Raw genomic sequence first — 20000 nt, 5'->3', positions numbered from 1 at the left:
ATCAAGAGCGGGAGCCATGGCAACCCGACTGAGCTAGGGTGTGGTGTTACAGGAGCGGCGGTGGCGGAGGTGGAGGAGGTGGTGGGGGTGGGGGTGGGGGTGGTGGTGGAGGACGTGGGGGGTGTCTTCCACGCCCATCCATCAGCATGGCACTTCAATGATTGTCAAATAAGTAGCCCTGTCCAAGCCCATCTTTTATGATTATGTATGAATGAATCTATCTGGGGATCACATCATCCGGCGTGCGCACTGCCACAATCTCATATACATGATAGAGGACGGCATGGAGATGGGACCCACCGCGGGAGAATGAATTGGCGGGCGAGATCGATCCCCATGGCTGCCCCCGCCCAGGGGGGACGGCGCGCGTTTTCATCATCTGGAAATACGAAACGGCCGCCGAACAAAAAAGGATGCCATATGCTATCGCTGTAGCTCTGCGTTGGACGCAGACTGTGTTGAAACCCAATCATTTATTAGGGGGAGAAGTCAAGTGTCAAACGTGTATGGTGTAATATTGATTCAAGCGATCCTCGAGTGAAAACGTTGCACCGAAAAGCACGTTCTACTACAAGCCCTGGAAATACCTATGGCTGTGTTGGCAATGCTTCTGCTGGTTTTAGGTTTAAGAGATTTTATACACACGTTACCTTTAGACCCCCGGGCTTCAAAGCCGATGTGGGGGAATGCAAAGTAAATAATTCAGGGAAGGTGGGTGAGAACTCCTGGCGTGGGATTAGGCAGGCTGCGCTTGAGAAAGCTGCTCTCAATCCATTTCCAAACTGTCATGGGGCCTTGCGAAGCAAAACAAACCTAGCTTAATCTCTGCTAATCATACTTAAGCAGAACTGTTTCATGTGGAAATGCCTGGTTACAGTTCAGGGGCTTTTGCCTTGTTTCTTGGGATAACCTTGCTTCTTTTCCCCCCAAATCCTATTGGCTGTAACAAAGACGGAAATGTGATGTGCAGGCGTCAGATATATGGTAAACGGCGCTGCAGCTGAAACGGAGGAAGCACAGAATCCGGTCGAGCCATCTTTGTTGATGTCATCAAGCTCTATGTTGGTAGCTCGTTCAAGGTGCCAAGGAGGAATAACATGTGCCAACAAAATAAAAGCTGTTAGAAACAAATAAACAAGTAGAACAAAAACAACAGCAACAACGGCAATGGCAAAATCAAGCAGAGGGTTGTGATTAACATCGACCTTGCATGCATCTGTCTTTAGAATTTTTTTGTTTTAATTATGACCTTGATGAAAGCACTTTGGAGAGAACAAACCATATATTACAAGACACCATGCAGAACAGGAGGATGATTACATTTGACTTTCAATGCACCGGCCCCCTCCCCTCTCCCCCTCAGCCCCGGCCCCCACCACCTAAACACAAACAAAATCAACATATTCCTCAAACTCATCAAAAAAACGAGGCTTCCTGTATTCCCACAACCGGCGAGATTAAACTAAACCCCCCTTATCCCCAACGTACTCAGCCCTGGGGTGGATGGATCGATACTTTACCACGGTGGTGGTGAAGCGGCAGCAGAGTGCATCTGCATCCTGCACACGACCCCCCCAGCCCCCCCCATCAATGGCTCATCATCCTCATCGTCTGTCAGGTCCCCAGCTGGTCCCGCCCCTTCTGGGTCCACACGTGTGCGGTGGGGGAAACACGCTTAAAAGATCTGGCGCCGCGTAATGGAGGAGAGAATGCATGAATCCATATTGCTCAGTACCCGTGGCGAGGTGTGTCTCTATGTGGCCGTGTGTGTGTGTGTGCCTTTGTTTGCATGCGTGTAGGTGAGTGCCAGTGTGTGTTTGTATTTGTGTTTGTGCTCATGGAGCGCATAGACCACTGACTGCAGACCTCTAATTGGATGAGGGTTAGCACGGAGAACAGATGTGAATGGCAGGCTTAGATAAACACCGGACTGGCAGAGGGTGCCAGGATGGGAAATGACCTGGAAAATGGCTTCAGCTTCCACAAGGAGCTTCAAGAAACGGAAGAGAAAGGAGCGAACGCTACAGAATTAAAAACAGGGAATTCGCCGCGCTCCGGAAAACGCTGTGGAATAGATCCACACCCACACACGCACACACCCGGAAGAAAAACAGGAGGGAATTGTTTTGTTTTGTCGCCGCACAACCTTGTCAAGCAGTCGTGTCGCCGTGTGTCATGACCAGGAAGAGGAAGCGGGTAACAAGCGCGACAGCGTTTATAAGTAGCGGGGGAGTGATGGAGGACAAATGACGCCTCGGCTGAAGCCAGCTATCGCTGATCCAATTTGGAGCTGGCACCAGGTGTCAGCGGGCCTCACAGACCTCCACCCCCAGCCACCAGGCACCGCTCCAGCAGGGAGAGAGACAGCACCAACAGAGAGAGACGGGGAGCGAGAGAGCGAGACAATGAGACAGCGAGAGAGGGAGGGAGGGAGGGACGGGAGAGAGATGGGATGGCGTTAGAGAGCGAGAGATTGAGAGAGGAGCTGGAGGAGGGAGGGAGCGTTAAAGAGGTGGATGGAGAGAAAGAGATAGATGGCAAGGCAGAGAGAGAGGGAGAGAGAGAGGGAGAGAGAGAGAGAGAGAGAGAGAGAGAGAGAGAGAGAGAGAGAGAGAGAGAGAGAGAGAGGAGAGAGAGAGAGAGAGAGAGAGAGAGAGAGAGAGAGAGAGGGAGAGGGAGAGGGAGAGGGAGAGGGAGGAGGGAGAGAGAGAGAGAGAGAGAGAGAGAGGGAGAGGGAGAGGGGGAGGGGGAGGGGGAGAGGGAGAGGGAGAGGGAGAGAGAGGGAGAGGGAGAGGGAGAGAGAGAGAGAGAGAGAGAGAGAGAGAGAGAGAGAGAGAGAGAGGGAGAGAGAGAGAGACAGAGAGAGAGAGAGAGAGAGCAAGAGAGCAAGAGAGAGAGAGCAAAACCTTATTTCCAATAAAGCAGCTGCCTCCCCTCCGCCACAGCAAGATTTAACCTTGAAGAGTAATGAGATCCGACTTGCTTAAATGTTAGCATTCTTAAATCATCAGGAAGTGCCTCTGAGGAGCCCATAATCACTGTGCCAAATTGCTGCGCTCACTAATTTCATTTCTCCCCAGCATTTGCTTGCGGTTAGCGTCGATTATTCAAGAACAGGCATTTAATGCCGCCGCATCCCAGGGGTGTGACATTAAAACGTAATAACTTGCAACCTAAATGAAAACAAAAAAACATTACTTTCTTCACCCTTCTTACCCCCAGCGACCCACCCCCCCCCCCCCCCGCTCGTCTTCCTCCCTCTCCCACGAGCACGCCGTCCGTCTCCCCCCAGCCCTCCCTCCCTCCCTCCCTCCCTCCCGTGGTGGGAGTTTGGATCTAATTCTCAGCCCATCTGGCAGGCGTAATGAAGGCGGTGGAGCCTCGGTGGAGCAGGAGGCTGGCTGGCAGCGCGGGCCAGACTGGGCGGAGGGGCGCCCGGGAACCCACTGCGATGGCAGGCCAGGCTCGGGGGCAATCGCAGCCAAGGCCAACCACTCATGGAGGGGAGGCCGGTGGGGGATGCTGGGGGACAGACTGTGCCGGGGTGCTGGTGGGTGTGGTTGTTGGGCTCGGTTGAAAGCAGGAAGGCGGAGCTGACGATTGATTAACATTTTTTTTTTTATTTTTTATTATATGCATTTGTGTGGTTGACACTCCCAATCAAGGGGTGTCAACGTTAAGCCAAATTAGTGTGATTAGCGTGGTGACACAAAACTATACACGAGCACACGCAAACACATACGGAACTAACTCGGTGGGTTAGTATAATTCGGAACGTCCCCCCCCCGCCTAAACAATTCGGAAATTCAATTCTGACACAATGATAAAAATCCATCACCCAAAAATTGATAAAACGATGCACATTAAATGTGATCCGACCCCAACCCTCGCTCTCCCCGGGCCTGGCTCTGAGAGGCTCTGAGAGGCTATTCCCCACCCCAGACTGGCAGCGCCGACATCTGCCACGAGGACCCCCGAGGAGGGACCGCGCCGCCGCTGCTAGCCACCGAACAAACCAAACGCAATTACCATTAAGCTCATCTATCCAAACACACAGACCCCCTCACCAGGTTCCACAATCTGCTCGCCCTCGGGGAGAGCACATAGGGTGAAGTCGACAGGCGAGCCAAGGACAGCCTGGCCCGGGGCCTGTACATATAGCAGGTACAGCGAATGTGGGGGGGGTTTTGGACGCCCGTTCCGCCAAAGCGAGTGCCCACACGCTATCGGCTCAGTATAACAGGATGTTAAAGATAGATGTGGTTCTGTACCTGTGAGTCACATCCGTTAGCCACAAGGGCATAGCAGGGTCCCGGGGCCAGACCACAGGGCCCGCGCCTCTACAAACCACCGTGTTTATTGTTGCAGTCAGCCAAGAGAGGCCAAGAGAGGCAACGCGACAGGAAACGGGTAGAGGGAGAGAGAGATGGGGCAGAGAGAGAGGGAGAGAGATAAAGAGAGGGAGAGAGAAGAGAATGGGGAAAGAATGAGACAGAGAGACAGCAATAGACAGAGAGAGACAGACAGAGTCAGAGACAGATTGAACAAGAGGGAGATAGAAAGGTATGCATGGCTAGCATACTTTGTACCCCTTGCTGGGTCCCCCCAGGCCCGAGCCCGGCTCTCTCTTTTACCCCATCAGGTATCAGTTCCCCGCTCCTGGTCCCTGAAGTGACACCTCACGCCCAGATAAGGAGCAGGACCAAGGAGGCGGTGTCATGGCAGACTTCCTCTGCAATGGTTTGTGGTGGCGGTGGTGAAGTTACACGGCTAATGCCAGAAGTAGAGAGAGAGAGAATGAGAGGCAGAGAGACACTGGAAACCAGCAAGACGAGAGAGAGGGGCCTCAAATGAATGTTGCTGACTGGAGTCCCAGGAGACCAGCTTGTGGCTCTTTGTTGGAGGTTTTTCTGAGTGATTAGAAGACAAATGGTAGAACATGACCTACTTAAAACTTTTCAGTAAAGGTTTTGGATAAAGGCGCACTGTGTGGGGTGTGTGGTGTTTGGTGTGTGTGTGTGCGCGCATGTCTATATGCGTGCCCTTGTGTAGGTGTGTGGGTGTGTGTGTGTCTGTGTGTTTCTGTGTGTGTGTGTGTGTGTGTGTGTGTGTGTGTGTGCCTTTTGATGTGTGTGTGCATGTGCACGTGTGTGTCTGCGTGCGTGTGAGTGAAAGAGTTGAGGAGAGTTCTTAGGCGTTAACCCCTCGCTGGTGTATACAAGCATGAACAACGGCACAAAAAAATGCTCAGGGGGTATTTATGAGTGTAAAATACAGTATCTTAATCTCTTGAACTCTGACTACGCCGGGGTGCTGTTTTTTCTTTCTTGCCACAGACGAGGAAGCGTGCGTTTGATCGTAAAGCTATTCAAGGGCAGAAATGCAAAAGATGGAAACTATGAATTAAACATCAGCTCACACCCCCCAACCTGCTACAAGTGGAGCTTCGTATAGCTTGCGAAATTAGCCTCGTAAAACGACGTGGGAGGTGTGAACAGCGAAAGAGCAAGAAGTTACAAAAACAAAAAGAAAGAAAAAAAAAACACTGGTGAATTATAATGGGAAAAAAAAGAAGAAGAAGAAGACGAAGAAGACGTGGTATCAGCTCTGGCAGGAAGACGGCAGACGGCGGCGAGGGCGAGGAGTCGTTTAATTCCTCTGCCCCGCTACAATCCCACGGTGCAAATCCACAGAGGCCATGAAAGGGAACATTTTAGCTCAGCTGTGGAGACGGGCCTGCCCCGGGCTCTCCTCCCCATCAGCCTTTGTTGGCGTGGCGGCAGGAGGCTCTGCTGGGTTCAGGGGGGCGGGGAAAGGGGCCCGGGGCCCTTTGTCTCATCAGCAGTGTACAGGAGGCTAGCGGCTCCGTGTGATGGAGGTGGTGGTGGTGGTGGTGGTGTCAGGGGGGGGGGGGGGGGGGTAGAGCCGTGGAGCGGGGTAGGTGGTAGGGGAGGGGGTGGTGTTTCTTTTCCGCCTGCCGGGCGCCTGAAGCGATCTGTTACCTGAGTCTTTGTTCTACCCCCCTGCCGCCCCTGCAAAGGTTTGACCGTGGGCTGCGGATTACGGTCGTCACGGTGACGCTGCTCCCTGTCCCTCTGTCTGCACGGGCGCACTGGCGCACGCACGTCCGCCGTACGTGCGAGAAGCTAACGGAGTCGATGGTGAGTCGCTGGATGCTGTTGTCTGGACGTGAGGTGTCAGTATTAGGGGCAGCATTAGCGAGTGCGTTAGCACAAGCTATAGTCGTAGCGGCCAGTGATGACAAAATGTGCAACGTGTAGGAATCTAATACTTTGGTTATATTCTTTGTGTCTCTTATTTGCTCAATTTAACAAGGCCACTCATCACCCACCACCAGCACTGCCACGTTTGCTGGCGTCTTTAAATGACAGAGACTAATATTACTCTGGTGGCGATGAATTAATAAGCTACGGCGTGATAAATCCCAGTGATTTATTAGGCAGCCTCCAGAGAACAATCACGCTGAAAGAAAATAAAAAGCTGGAAAGAAAGAGTAAGAACAAGAGGGAGACCGAGAGAGACCGATATATTGTTGTGTTTAATGAAGTCAGAGACATTCAGTAGACAAGACATCCTGATAATGTTAATATACATGCTCAGGTTGTTCTATTAGGAACAGGCAAGAATCACGCAAAATTATTTCCCTGTACGCTTTAAAATAACTCTTGCCATATTAGCTTCAGACTAGCATGCTGTACGACAATCACGGATGCAAAGCTACCCGCACCATTAGAACAGAGGGCTTCCCTGCGAGCGGTGTATAGTTGTGTGTGAATATGTGTGCAGGTGTGTGCGTGTGCATGTTAGTGTGTGTGTGTGTGAGTGTGTGCGTCCCTCTTAGCGCATGTGTTTTCCTGTGTCTGCCTACATGCGTATGTGTGTCTGCCTTTGTGTGTGTGTGTGTGTGTGTGTGTGTGTGTGTGTGTGTGTGTGTGTGTGTCTGTCTGCGTGCGTGCGTTCGCACAAGCGTTGTGCACGTATGTGCGCGCTACCATCCCGCCCGTGACCCACAGGACGCCCTGGGCTCCCCTGTCTGCGTCTGTTGGGCTGCCAGCAGATCCTTCCCCCGTCTCCCAGATAGAAGTTTGTAATTGGAGCTCTAATTTATGATCGAGCCTCAGCGCGCCATAATGATATGGAGCATTGTAATGCGCTGATGCAAATTGTGCGTTATAATGGGGGGCCATAAAAAGCCCAGGCAACATCTCAGAGACTTGCCAAATACCCAGAGCATTCATTACCGCGCTCATTAAAACGTACACATCGGCGTTGGGCGCGTTCGCAAATAGAGGGAGCATGTAATTGCCGTTTGATTGTGTTTTATGTAACATATGATAAAGTGGAATTATCACTTTATTTGTCTAAAGCGCTACAGCGAAACTTAATGGCGAGAGAGAGCAGCACGGTAAACAAATCCTCAGAGTGCTTTTTGATCGTTGTGTTATGGAACCATTTGCCTCAAAGTGAGGTGGGGGATGAGAATTTAGGGGACAATGTATCCCGAACCAACCAAGAGACATGATGATCAAGTCTGGGCTTCAGAGAGTAGAGTGAGTGAGTGAGTGTGTGTGTGTGTGTGGGTTTGGGGAGGGTGTGTATGGGGGTTGGGGGGGCTGGGCTGCTAATGGTTTTCCCCAAAAGAACCTGTGATTCATTTGGACGAGCTCCAAGCTAGGCGATAGCACAGAGCCTCGCTGGGAATACATTAACCAGATTTAATGTAAGAAAATATCGGTATTGTTCTTTTTCATTAACCGGCCACCAAAGTCATCACCATATTTCTCCGTTAAGGGCGAAGTGGAAAAAAAAAGGGAGATGGAGGAAGGTCGAACCATTCAACACGCCTCTGCTGAGAGATATTGCGGGGTAATGTCCCCCTGGGACTTGGGCAGGGTGGGAGGGGGGTGCTCCTGGGCCTTTCTAATCGGCGGTCTCCATTCTAATCTAACAAAGGGAGGGGGGGGACAGACGGACGGACGGACGGATGGAGGGGGGTTGGGAGAGGGAGGTGCTTGAACGCAGCGGAGCCAAACGTCCCTGACTCTTCGACAGGCCTCGGGACGGCAAAGCCAAGAGGCAGGAGCAATTAAGAGTTCATTTGGAACAACCGCCACCACGCACCGGCTCGATCCGCGCAGGCCTCGGTCAACACTAAATCACCGTGTCGCCTCTTTATTTAAATGACCCCTCCCAGAGTCCCCCCTGTGTTGAGGCGCTCTCATGCATCTCCATTAGAACAAAAACCGTCCACACGGCTGAAAAAAAAAAAGGGCTTCCCCTCTTCTCCTCCTCTCCCCTCCTTTGAAGGATAGCGGCCCCCTCTGCCCAGCCGCCAGTGTGCGCTCATCCACTGGAAAAGGGATTTTTAAACCGGCCCATACCGCCCTGGTCACCGCAGCCCCCAAAGCCTTTATCTGCAGCCCACTTGATTGATGTGTTGTGGGGCCTGCTGTGGTTAACAGCCATTTTTATCTGTTGCTAGCGGCAACAGCCTGGGTTCCCCGGCGCGCGCGTTGAGCAACGGGGACTCGAAAGCAAGCAAGGGGGCCCGCACACACGGATAAACAAATAGGTTTTTCGGGGGGGGGGGGGGGCTCTTGTGGAGAGGGCCTTTGCTGACAGGCAGGGGCCCCACACCCCCGGGGGCCGACACAATGTCAGGGCCCCAGCCCTCTCCAGCTGGGCGGCCGGGTTCCTCCACTAATTTTCCCCCTGTGCCGTGCCGTCGGTGGGGGAACACCTGCGAACTGCTGGGGGCACTCAGGCTGTGAAAGGAGGAAGGGAGGGAAGGCAGGCTTGCTAAAGGACTCCAGACAGGGAAGGGAGATGTTTTATAGAGTAAGAAGATAAGAGTGCAAATTGTTCCATTATTAGTTAAGGGGAATTAAAATGTACAGTTAAAACATTCGTTGACTGTATAATAATGTCTAATTTCAACTCAATTTCCTCTCAATCAACGCTTTTAGGATTTAATCCATTGACTCGTCCCGCTTGGTTAAATAAAGCGTGGAGCCTTTTAATAGCTCCTATCATAATTAACTGACATAATCCGTGTATTTGATAAAGATCTTGCACAAAGCGTAGTGAGCCAAATGAGATGCGTTTGGAACAATGTGGAGGTCTTGAATGCCAAATCAATTAAAACCACCGGCTCTTTTTAGAAAAGAACCCACATAGAGTCCAGTTTGAAGTGGCCACTTGTACAGCACGCTGTACGGGGGGGGGGTGGACACTGACGTCTCTGTTCTCCAGTTTGAACAACAAAAACGATTCCCTAAATAATATCGTCCATTTTTTTTTTTTGGTCATAACCGATTTCTTTGTCGTTCACATCTTCCCCAGCTGTAAACATTGACATTTTGTGGGATGAATTAGGAACAGGGAAAAAACCTTGGACAATAGATTCTAAAGAAGAGGGACGATCTTGAGCTCCACTTGAATGGGGAAGTAGGTGTGTGGACAGCAAGGCGATTACCGCTGTTCTACTCTAAGATGGTGGTGGGTTGCATGAACTGAATGGGTTGAGGGTTTTGTTGTGAGGAATGCTATCACAGAGGCCTTGAGGAGGATAAACAACACACAGTCTATCTTCAGTGCCGAGCCAAGCACACACACTATCTCCACAAGATGGCCGAGAATTTACTGAAGTATGCCTGTTGGAGAGAGAGAAGAGAAAGAAGAGAAAGAAGAGAGCGAGAAAGAGAAAGAGAAAGAGAGCGAGAGCGAGAGCGAGAGGGAGGGAGAGAGCGAGAGAAAGAGAGAAAGAGAGAAAGAAAGAGAGAGAGAGAGAGAGAGAGAGAGAGAGAGAGAGAGAGAGAGAGAGAGAGAGAGAGAGAGAGAGAGAGAGAGAGAGAGAGAGAGAGAGAGAGAGTAGGAAAGGTTGTTGAAATAGTGGAACCCACCACCCGAAGATAGTGGGTTTCATGGCTGAAGGTACCTATATTACTCATGGATTCAACCGTCAAAAGTGGTGCACTAGATAAGCCTCTACGAAGATTGTGTGTGTGTGTGTGTGTGTGTGTGTGTGTGTGTGTGTGTGTGTGTGTGTGTGTGTGTGTGTGTGTGTGTGTGTGTGTGAGAGAGCATGAGTATGTATTTGTGTGTGTGGGTGTGAGTGTGTGTGCGTCTGTTGACGTGTGTGTGTGCGTCTGTGCGTGTGTACATGTGTGTGTGTGTGTGTGTGTGTGTGTGTGTGTGTGTGTGTGTGTGTCTTTGTGTGTGTGTGTCTGTATCAGTGAGGCACATGGCTGTTTCAATCCCATCTGTAGCGACAGCATCAATTGGAAAAGCAAACCATGACACGGGCAGGCGACGAGCGGGGTGAAGGCAGCTAACCACACAGATGCCCGCTTTGGCGTGGAGGAAGAATGTAAGAATTAAAGCTTTAAGACGCCCACACTCAACTAAAACTTCATAGCCACATTCCACACTAGATTAAAAAGTAAAATGAGCTGCTTGTGTCCGTGTGACACATTCCATCAAAGGGAGTCACAGTGGCTGGCAAAAGAGGAGATATTTTGAATGTGCATAAAAAATGACTTATAAAAGATAGCGACGGGGATATTTGCTTTGGTCCATGAATGGAAAGTGTTCTGGTACTGCTCAGAGAAATGGTACGACGGCGCTCCACAATATGTCTGTGTTTTCTTTCCCTGCTATTGGCCAATAAAAACGGGTACTCAAACACACCGCATACCTTGTACACCCAATAAAACTGAATTAGTCAAATAAAAAACCCATCCAATGTTGCCTGTATGCATAAGCCTGGGCGCTCCATCCTAGTTAAAAGGTGAATGCCATTCGCTGCTCCGATTCCTTTTATGAGCTTGAGACCGACGCAGCGAGAATCATTTATTTACGTTCCTCAATAAACCATTCCGGTAAAGACCAGAGCCTGAGAGGCAACATAAAAACAGACATATAGTCGCCAAAAAAAACAAGTGATGTTGAAATTAGATTTCTTTACCCCCACCTTTCCACCACCCAAAACACAGCTCCCTCCTTCTCCCCCTCGAACCCCTCCCCTGGCCCGAGGTGTTTCTTTGGGAGTGATGAAGGAGATGGCAATGGGAGCTGGCAGGGAGAAACCTTCTGTTGTTTGCATCACTGCCTTGGCTTCAAGGCTCTCGCCTCATGCCTAGCGTCGACTCTACTCTGCTCTGCTCTTTGCAAACCCCACCTCTCTCTTGCTCTTTGGCCTCCCATGCAAAAAAGCCCTCACCTCCTCCTCCTCCTCCTCCTCCTCCTCCTCCTCCTCCTCCTCCTCCTTTGGACATCCTCCGCCTTTCCATGTCCAGGCTGCGGCCCCCTTGCCCCCGGACCTCTCACTTTCCAGCAAGCTGCTGGGTAGGTCCTGCCCTTCACCCCTGCCTCTCATCCTGCTGGCAGCCATGGAGCTCCAGAACCATGGAGAGCCTGCTCTAAAGGGGCCTTGAGTGGGCTCCAGGGTCCAAGAGCAGGGAGTGGGCATGAGGGCGCCCAGGAGGTGCCGGCAGAGCAAGGGTCAAACACAGATGATAGCGCCATAAGGCAGCCAGATATAGGAGAATTGGACGAACTAAGACTTCCTCCCTCCCTGGCCTAGCCAACCCCCTCTTTTTTTGCCTTTCGTCTCTGCTTCTGTCCTTCTCTCTGTCTTCTTCCCTCTCTCTTTTTCTCCATTTCTCTCTCTCCCTCTCTCTCTCTCTCTCTCTGCCCATTCGTATTTTCAGATGAAGGGAAGACCCCGTTTCCACGGCAACTCAAACTGACAGTTTGAGCCCAAAGCTCTTTTTTCGGGAGGTCTTGTTTGTTTTCATCTGTCTCCAAAAATGTGTCCGCATGGGAATAGGGATGTGACACGTTGCATTACGAAGGGGAGAAGACGAATAACAGCAAAAAGAAGAAGAAAACCGAAAAAGGAATCAAAGAAAGGGAAGATGGAAAGAAAAAAAAGACTCGCAGAGATCAATGCCTATTCCAGTTAAGCTTTGTTCAGCACTCGGGCTGCGGTCCTTTGAGGCAGATTAACAGTGACAAACCATTTATACTTTTTGGTTTGATTCTAGGGATGATTGCTTCTATGCTGCGATGAGAACCGCCATATGTCACTCATCAGCCAAGAGTCGCACACTTAAAAAGAACATTCCTGTTACGAAATCATGCTCAAAGCCCAGAGCATTAAGGACATTGCCCCCAGACTGTCAAACACCATTACCGTGCAGGCTTGGGGTGGTGAGCGTGTGTGCAACGCACATGCATGACTCAGACCAGGCATGATGCAATGCGTTCCCAAGAACAAAAGATGTCTGGCTCTGACACTGTGTCAAATAGGAGATGCGAGAAAACTGTAATTTTGGGGGCGGAAAAAATACGTGTTTTCAGAACACCTTTGGACGTATTCATCCCGGGCCCATTTACCCTGACCAACATTCAACCCCCCGGTCCCCGGTGCACGCCGCGATGTGTTTCATGGGGATTGCACCCTATATTTCGCTCCATCAGCGGGAGAGGACGCGAGTGTCTGACAGCCAGCCAAGCCAGCCTGTCTCACCGGGCGGACAGACATGACTGATGTCTATAAAGAGAAACCTCCTGCTCACCGAGGCAGCGGAGGACACCTTTCCCACAATTTAATCAGCCAGTCAGCCAGGAGTAATGTCCCTCATATCATGATTTCACCATTACTCTATTTAACATAATTAAAATGTCGGGGCGCCCAGGCCATAAAGCGGCTCGTTGGAAATTGTAATTCCTCCGTAAAAGCCCGTGAAGCATGAAAATGTCACTTACCGAGTAGCCCCGGCCTGACAGCGAGTGAGTGGAGCTCTGTGGGGAGAGAGAGAGCAGAACAGGGATGACCTTTAAGAAGTGTTTCGCTGGCTGACATAGACATGATGAAGCGACGGGCCTTTCATATCAATATTCACGTTAACCTTTTACCCTCCCCCGCCATGCCCCTCCCATCCATTCTGGCCCGGGCCGGGGAAACAGACTGCGGCTCTCGCTACGAACCATCGCTCACGCCCGCCCAGCGACTCCGTCTGAGGAGTCCTCGCCCGGTAACCGATGCGGCGAGAGTGTTTGATTATTTGCCGGGGGGGAAAGGTTTCGGCCCCGTTGCCGGGGCGACGTCAGGGAGGGGGGGGTGGGGGGGGGGGGGGGGGGGGGCGGATGACCGACGATTGACAAGATGATAAAGAAAGTTTGTAGTGTGGCTCTGTCGATTGACGGACATGTGCGCCCGGATTGAGCCGTTGCATCTGGAGATAACGTGGTAATGGGATGCAGAGTGAACTCGGATATTGCATTTTGAGGTTTAGTGTTATTGTTTTTTTTTCACAAGTGGGGCGACAGCTCAGATCCCATGGCAGCCGGAATAAATAAAATCATTTATATGCACTTTTTATTACTCTGTCACATCATTCTTCTAAAAGTGGCTACTTGGAATGTAAAACATACGTGACATCTGCATCGGTGGGGGTGGCTGAAATGTATATATTTACTCATACAGTAGATACAGCCCGTTGGCACGTAGCCCGTATAACACTGATGGTATTATAAGCCACTGTGTTTTTTTCTTAGTTTCTTAGTAGTTTACTTTTTGTTTGTGACCTTTCAGTATGCTTTTCACACTGGTAACTGCTAACTTACATTTCTTGCATTAAACTTGGACTCCCTAACACATTAAGCCAGTTGTTCTTTAATACAGTTCTTTATTGCAGACCCTATTATGCAGTGTGCAGCCCTCTAATGCAGTATGAAGCCCATTAAAGTAAAAGGGGCTCTAGTGCTGTGTTCTAATGCAGTATGAGGGGCTCTAGTGCAGTGTTCTAATGCAGTACGAGGGGCTCTAGTGCAGTGTTCTAATGCAGTATGAGGGGCTCTAGTGCAGTGTTCTAATGCAGTACGAGGGGCTCTAGTGCAGTGTTCTAATGCAGTACGAGGGGCTCTAGTGCAGTGTTCTAATGCAGTACGAGGGGCTCTAGTGCAGTGTTCTAATGCAGTATGAGGGGCTCTAGTGCAGTGTTCTAATGCAGTATGAGGGGCTCTAGTGCAGTGTGTGGTGTTCTAATGCAGTATGAGGGGCTCTAGTGCAGTGTTCTAATGCAGTATGAGGGGCTCCAGTGCAGTGTGTGGTGTTCTAATGCAGTATGAGGGTCTAGAACAATGTGTTGTTCTAATGTAACCACCAAGGTGCTCTTCTTGCAGTTCCTCTCCACTACTGCAGCATGACTGCATGGCTGTGGACCGAGAGACAACAAACGAGTTTTCCTCTGTTCTCTAGCTCTTGCCTGGCAAGAATACCAATCTCCCCATCTCCTCCTTTATTTTCCACTGCTTCATTTTATTCCGTGCTTCGCCCTGGGCTCCGATGGAGGAGTAATCTTGCGTCGTCATTTTTGTCCCAAAGCTTTCCACCTTCAATTGATGGCCTCCCTCCATCAGAGCCGACGAACACCACCACCACCACCACCACCAGCACCACCTCCCCCCCTCTCTGGCCCCACTCCACACACCTCCTCAGAGGGTCGGCGCCCTCATCAACGCCAGTGTTCCACCTCTGATTCACAGCAGCACCCCCGTGGCGATGATTAGGGAGAGGTCCTGCCGTGAGCAGGAAAGACACGCTATGCGGGAGTCAAAAGACTATTGCCTACTCCGCTCAACCTTACGCTCTACCTTCACGCCCGACTCTGGAGGCGAGAGAGAGAGAGGCCAAGAGCCTTCTGTGACGCAAATCTTTGTCCGCTGTGTGTGTGTGTGTGTGATGAGTGTGCCCGTGCGTGTGATCGTATGTGTGTGAGAGGGAGAGAGAGAGAGAGAGAGAGAGAGAGAGAGAGAGAGAGAGAGAGGGAGAGAGAGAGAGAGAGCGAGCGAGAGAGTGTGTGTGTGTGTCAGTGCGTGTGTGTGTGCGTGTGTGTGTGTGTGTGTGTGAACCGGCTGTGGGGGGCCAAGGCCATTTTGAATTGGCCTTACTATGCAGAGTTCATTCAACTTTGAGCATTCGGAGCAGAAAGAAGGGGCTTATTTAAATGATAATGAGGGACAATCCATTGGATTTAGTGGTGGGGAAGGGGGGAAAAATAAGTGGAAGAGGGGTAAGGGGGTGGGGGGTGTAAAAAAAATCCATTAAAATGCCAGCGGTTCATAAGCCATAGGGTCGGCATACAGCTAAACACTCTCTCTTAAAAGCCATTATACATGGCTCTCAATGGATTTCTGCAGTGCTTAGGACTTCAAAAGGATTTAGGAACGCAGCCTCCAACCCCCCCCCCCCCCCCCCTTGAGAGGGGGGCGCAGCGAAGGGGGAGGAGTTGAGGAGTTGAGGGGGAGGGGGTGGTGATTGCGGGGTGTCAATGGTGGTGGCAGTGGCAGCCAGAAGAAGGGGAGGGGCGGAGTCTGGCAGCGTTTAAGGGTTAACCAAATAGCTCCGGAGAAGAGAAATGTTGCTAAATCCGCCTGCTAATCCTCTGCCCAACCGCTTCCCTCCCTCTCTCCTCGCAGAACCCCACAGCAGCAAAGGGGGCGTGGCTTGTCAATAAAAAACAAAACAAGAACACTTTTTGGTTTTCTGTTGACTGAATCGTTGGAGAGGCAATCAGGGGAGGACGTCCAGAGAAACAGGAAGTAGATGCCTGGGAGGGCCTCGATCAAGTCTCTCCCTCCATCTCCCTCCCTCCCTCCTCCTTTCCACTCTTGCTCTCCCTCCGTATGTGAAGCCAGAGTGATGGTATATTGTTTCCTTAATCCCTGTGAGGTTCAGCCCCGAAGCCCGGTCGCACAACAAGCCACACAATTACCAAGTCAAAGCAAACAAATGAAGCCCCGAGCCCATCGCCATCAACAAACACTGTGGCTGTCTTTCTTATTTACATCCGCTCCCCTAAATTGACGCGGGGCTGTTCGCTCGGACGGTCGCGTCCAAGTCCGTAAGTGTTGCATCTGTCTCTATTCTACGCTGGCCGAGCGCAACAGAGATGCTGCTCATCTCCAAAGCACCACCATTAGTGAGGAGCTCCTGGAGCCAGCGAGGCACTCTGATGTTAGGACAAGTTTTACGACATAAATAATGCAAATGTACCAAAGGTTCACGCCAAGCCTGCCTCCATGTAGCCTTGGTCTGTGTGTGTGTGTATAAAGTATGTACTGTAAGTTTGTATGTAGGCTAAAGTATGCATTTATGCATGTATGTATGTATGTATGTATGTATGTATGTATGTATGTATGTATGTATGTATGTATGTATGTATGTATGTATGTATGTATGTATGTATGTCGTATGTATGTATGTATGTATGTATGTATGGATGTCGTACGTCTGTATGTATGTATGTGCATTGATTGATGTACAGGGGGTCTGAATGGAGATATGTGTTTAGATAGGAAGGATATAGATACAAATGTGATAGCAAAAGAAAAGCGCTCTATTTATTTTGCAGCAGATCACACACACACACGCACACACCACATCAAACATTGATGATAACAGCATGTAGCCATGTGCCACCCCCGAACACACACTCAACCGCGCCCCTGCCTTTTATCCAATATGTTTTGTCTTCAATTCTGAGTAGAGTGGTCAGCCAGCTCCATGGCTGCTCTATCATCCTGCCTCTTCACCTTGAACAACACAGAGAACTACAACTGCATACAATTCCAAACTACAATCTCTCGTTCCTCACACAGAAAGGGAATGATAACAGGGGAGTGATAGCTTACAAAAAAGGTGGCAAGAAGAGAAAGACAAATTAATCCGGGAGAGTTTTTGTTTTTTATTCAAGTGAGCTGGATTTTATGATGAATTCCGAATGTTGCATTTAATAAATTCATTAAAACCTTCTTACCTCCATCATCTCTCCTGCTGGTGGGATTTCACTACCCTCCCTATCATCTTCCTCCTCCAACCTCCCTCTCTCTCCTCTCCCACTTTTTGTCTGCTAAATTAACTGTCTGATTGAATTTCTGTTAGATTTGGGACGTCTGCTTGACAGGCATTAGTTAGGAAACATATTTCTACATTCATTTAAAATGAGACGCTGGGGGATTGTGCATAAATTCTCATTACTTCCTCCTGTGTCTGAGTCACATTATTCCATCCCTGGAGCCGGCATGCATTTTGCTCTGTCACCCGATCCGTCCGTTAAGCTAGCTGGCGTATGGTGGCAGACAGGCCAATCACTGGAGCTCCTTCTACCGTAGGGTCTCAGAGGCCGTCCGGACCCAAGTGGTCAGGTCTGCAACGGTGCATTTCCGGGGCTATTTTCCGTGGGTTACCAGCCAGGCAGCCAGCCAGCCAGCCAGTCAGTCAGCCTGCCAGTCTGTCAGCTAGTCACCCAGTTAGTCAGGCACTCAGGCGGCCAACCAGCCAGCCAGCCAGACAGTTGGCTTTTCAGCCCGCCAATAAGCCAGCCAGCGAGACAGACAATCAGGTAAGCAGGCACCCAGCCAGTCAGGTAACCAGGCAACCAGCCAGCCAGGCCATCACAAGAGCCCAGTAGTACGAGCGGGATTTATGAGGTGAGAGCTGACAACAGCGGGGGCTCCAGCCCCGGACTGGCTCTTTTCATCCCGGGTTAACCCCCGTCTCCCCGGCAACACCACCTCAGAGCCCCTGGGCTTGTGTAAATGGATAGTCTGGGTCTGGTTTCCACAGGCGTTCCATTTGTGTGTGTGCGTGTGTGTGTGCGTGTGCGTGTGCGTGTGCGTGTGCGTGTGCGTGTGCGTGTGTGTGTGTGTGTGTGCGTGTGCTTGTGCGTGTGCGTGTGTGTGTGTGCGTGTGCTTGCCTGCGTCTGTGTGATGGTGGTGGTGGTGGTCGGGGTGGGGGGGAGGCAGGGGGGGGGTGGGGGAGGGGGGGGTTCTCACCTCACTGAGCTGCTGCTCCTTGGTGTTGCTCCGGTTGGGTCGGCTGAGCTCCTGCACCGCCTGCACCACCTGCTGCACCGCCTGCTGCACCGCCTGCACCGCCTGCACGGGCTCCACGGGGCTGAGTGTGACGGGCCGGGGGGCCAGGGGTTTGATCTGCAGACGGGACGGAGGAGGGCAGGGTGAGCACAGGGAGCCACGGGGACGACACGCTGTACACGCCGTCCGACGGGAACGGCGCACGGCGTGCAAAGGGACGGCTAGGAGACAGGAAGCCGGCGTGCTGATGGAGAGGCGTGTGCAAGCGATACCCATTTTTAATAGCGTGGCTAGCTACCCTTAACAAACACATTTGGGGATGGCAATTTACCGCGGATTCAACTCACGTTTCATAAAAATGTATATTTGAGCACATTACGAATTAAAATATCAAGTAGCGAACAAGACAATCCCTCAGGTACGGATTTCTATATCATAACCTAGAGAAACATAACCCATGCGGCTGCACTAATCTCAACCAATATCCACTGTGCTGGAGCAAGAGTTCCCTAAATAAATAAAACGAATATGACAGGGAAACAAAGAAGCAATAACGAATATCTTATATCAGTTGGCGCTTGGGTTAAATGCAAAGCAACGTTGGCTAGTCAAAACAGCCCCACCCAAAGATAAACATGTCGCTATTAATAGCACGCCGGCATCAATGCACTGTACTGTGTCACCATAAAAAGAATAAACACTGATGGCTTCGGGTGAGGCCGTGCTAACGAATCGGAGCGGGTATCCTTTGTGCGCAGCGTTTTCCTGTGGCGTACGCCAGGGCCGCAAGGTGTGTGTTGGCGTGCGCGCCGGCTCAAAATAAAAAAAAAGCGCCACTGAGGTTGGCGTGCTGCCATAATCCCCAGCCAGATGGGAAGCTGGCACACCCCACCAGAAGGAATCTGCACAGGTGCTGCGGTGGCGGCCAATCAGAGCCTCCTGTGCCCCAGCACTGACCGCCCCCGCCAACCACAAACCCCCCCCCCACGCACACACACACACACACACACACACACACACACACACACACACACGCGCACACATGAACACAGCCGCCGGGTGCGATCCATTTGCCTAGCAGCTTGCGCAGGGCTCCCCCGGTGGTGTGCGCGGTGGCTTGCAGAGGTCTCCAGATCTCCACTGTAATTTAGTAGATCACCGCCGCAATTAACCTTTGCCGGTAAATATCAATTATGGCCCCCGGCAGAGCTGGAATTAAAAGGGTCATCAGCTAATCTGACAGGTCCTGTAGGCTACCACCTGGCTGGGAGGGAGGGACGGGGAGGAAGGGAGGGATGAAAGAGAGAGAGAGAGAGAGAGAGAGAGGGAGGGAGGGAGGGAGGGAGGGAGGGAGGGAGGGAGGGAGAGAGAGAGAGAGAGAGAGAGAGAGAGAGAGAGAGAGAGAGAGAGAGAGATGGGGGGAGAGAGAGAGAGAGAGAGAGAGATGGGGGGAGAGAGAGAGAGAGAGAGAGAGATGGGGGGGAGAGAGAGAGAGAGATGGGGGGAGAGAGAGATGGGGGGAGCGATAGAAAGATGAAGAGCGAGAGTGAGACAGGACTATCGGGAGAGTGTGACAGAGTGAGATACATAGAGAGAGAGAGATATAGATAGAAGGAGAGACAGTGACCGAGAGAGCTAGAGATGGTGAAAGGGAGAGAGAGAGAGAGAGAGAGAGAGAGAGAGAGAGAGAGCGAGCTGGAAAGCGAGTGGAAGGAGAGGTGTTTTCCAGCTCTCCTTCCCAGCAGCCAGTGGGTCAGGCAGACACAGTTTTAATTACCCTGCCAGCGCCAGGGCAGCAGTGCTGATTGGCTAATGGTGTTAGCAGCTCGGCAGGGTCAGTGGTGACAGGGTGGGGGGGGGGGGGGGGTGGAGCAGAGCCGAGCGAGGCATGGCCGCCTTGTGCAATCAGCATGAGGAGATAGGCAGAGGAGAAGGCTGGCAGGTGGGCCTAATCATGTTCTGTGCTTCCACCTATCACCAGCCCTGTCCCTCCGCCTCACCCTGCCTCGCTTCCCCACTCGCTGTCAGACTAATCACTCCTTCAATCTCAAAATAGATCGCAGCCTTATTTTATGATTCTCTCTCTCTCTCTCTC

The 20000-nt window shown here is 51.2% G+C and overlaps 1 protein-coding gene across 9 annotated transcripts in view; it reads right to left on the bottom strand.

The window, feature by feature from the left end:
- Positions 1-20000, bottom strand: part of fbrsl1 (fibrosin-like 1) — a 267754-nt gene that overhangs the window by 142007 nt on the left and 105747 nt on the right. For 8 of the 9 annotated variants that reach the window (XM_030358557.1, XM_030358554.1, XM_030358556.1 and 5 more), the window contains exons 3-4: positions 17867-18022; positions 12793-12828 (exon numbers count right to left, since the gene is read on the bottom strand). In XM_030358557.1, coding sequence (XP_030214417.1) covers positions 12793-12828; positions 17867-18022 — 192 coding nt within the window. The remainder of the gene's footprint in view (positions 1-12792; positions 12829-17866; positions 18023-20000) is intronic. The other variant, XM_030358558.1, reaches the window with a different exon arrangement.

Source organism: Gadus morhua, chromosome 6 (assembly GCF_902167405.1).
Source record: "Gadus morhua chromosome 6, gadMor3.0, whole genome shotgun sequence".
Lineage (NCBI taxonomy): Eukaryota > Metazoa > Chordata > Actinopteri > Gadiformes > Gadidae > Gadus > Gadus morhua.
This window is presented reverse-complemented; position numbering and strand designations above follow the sequence as displayed.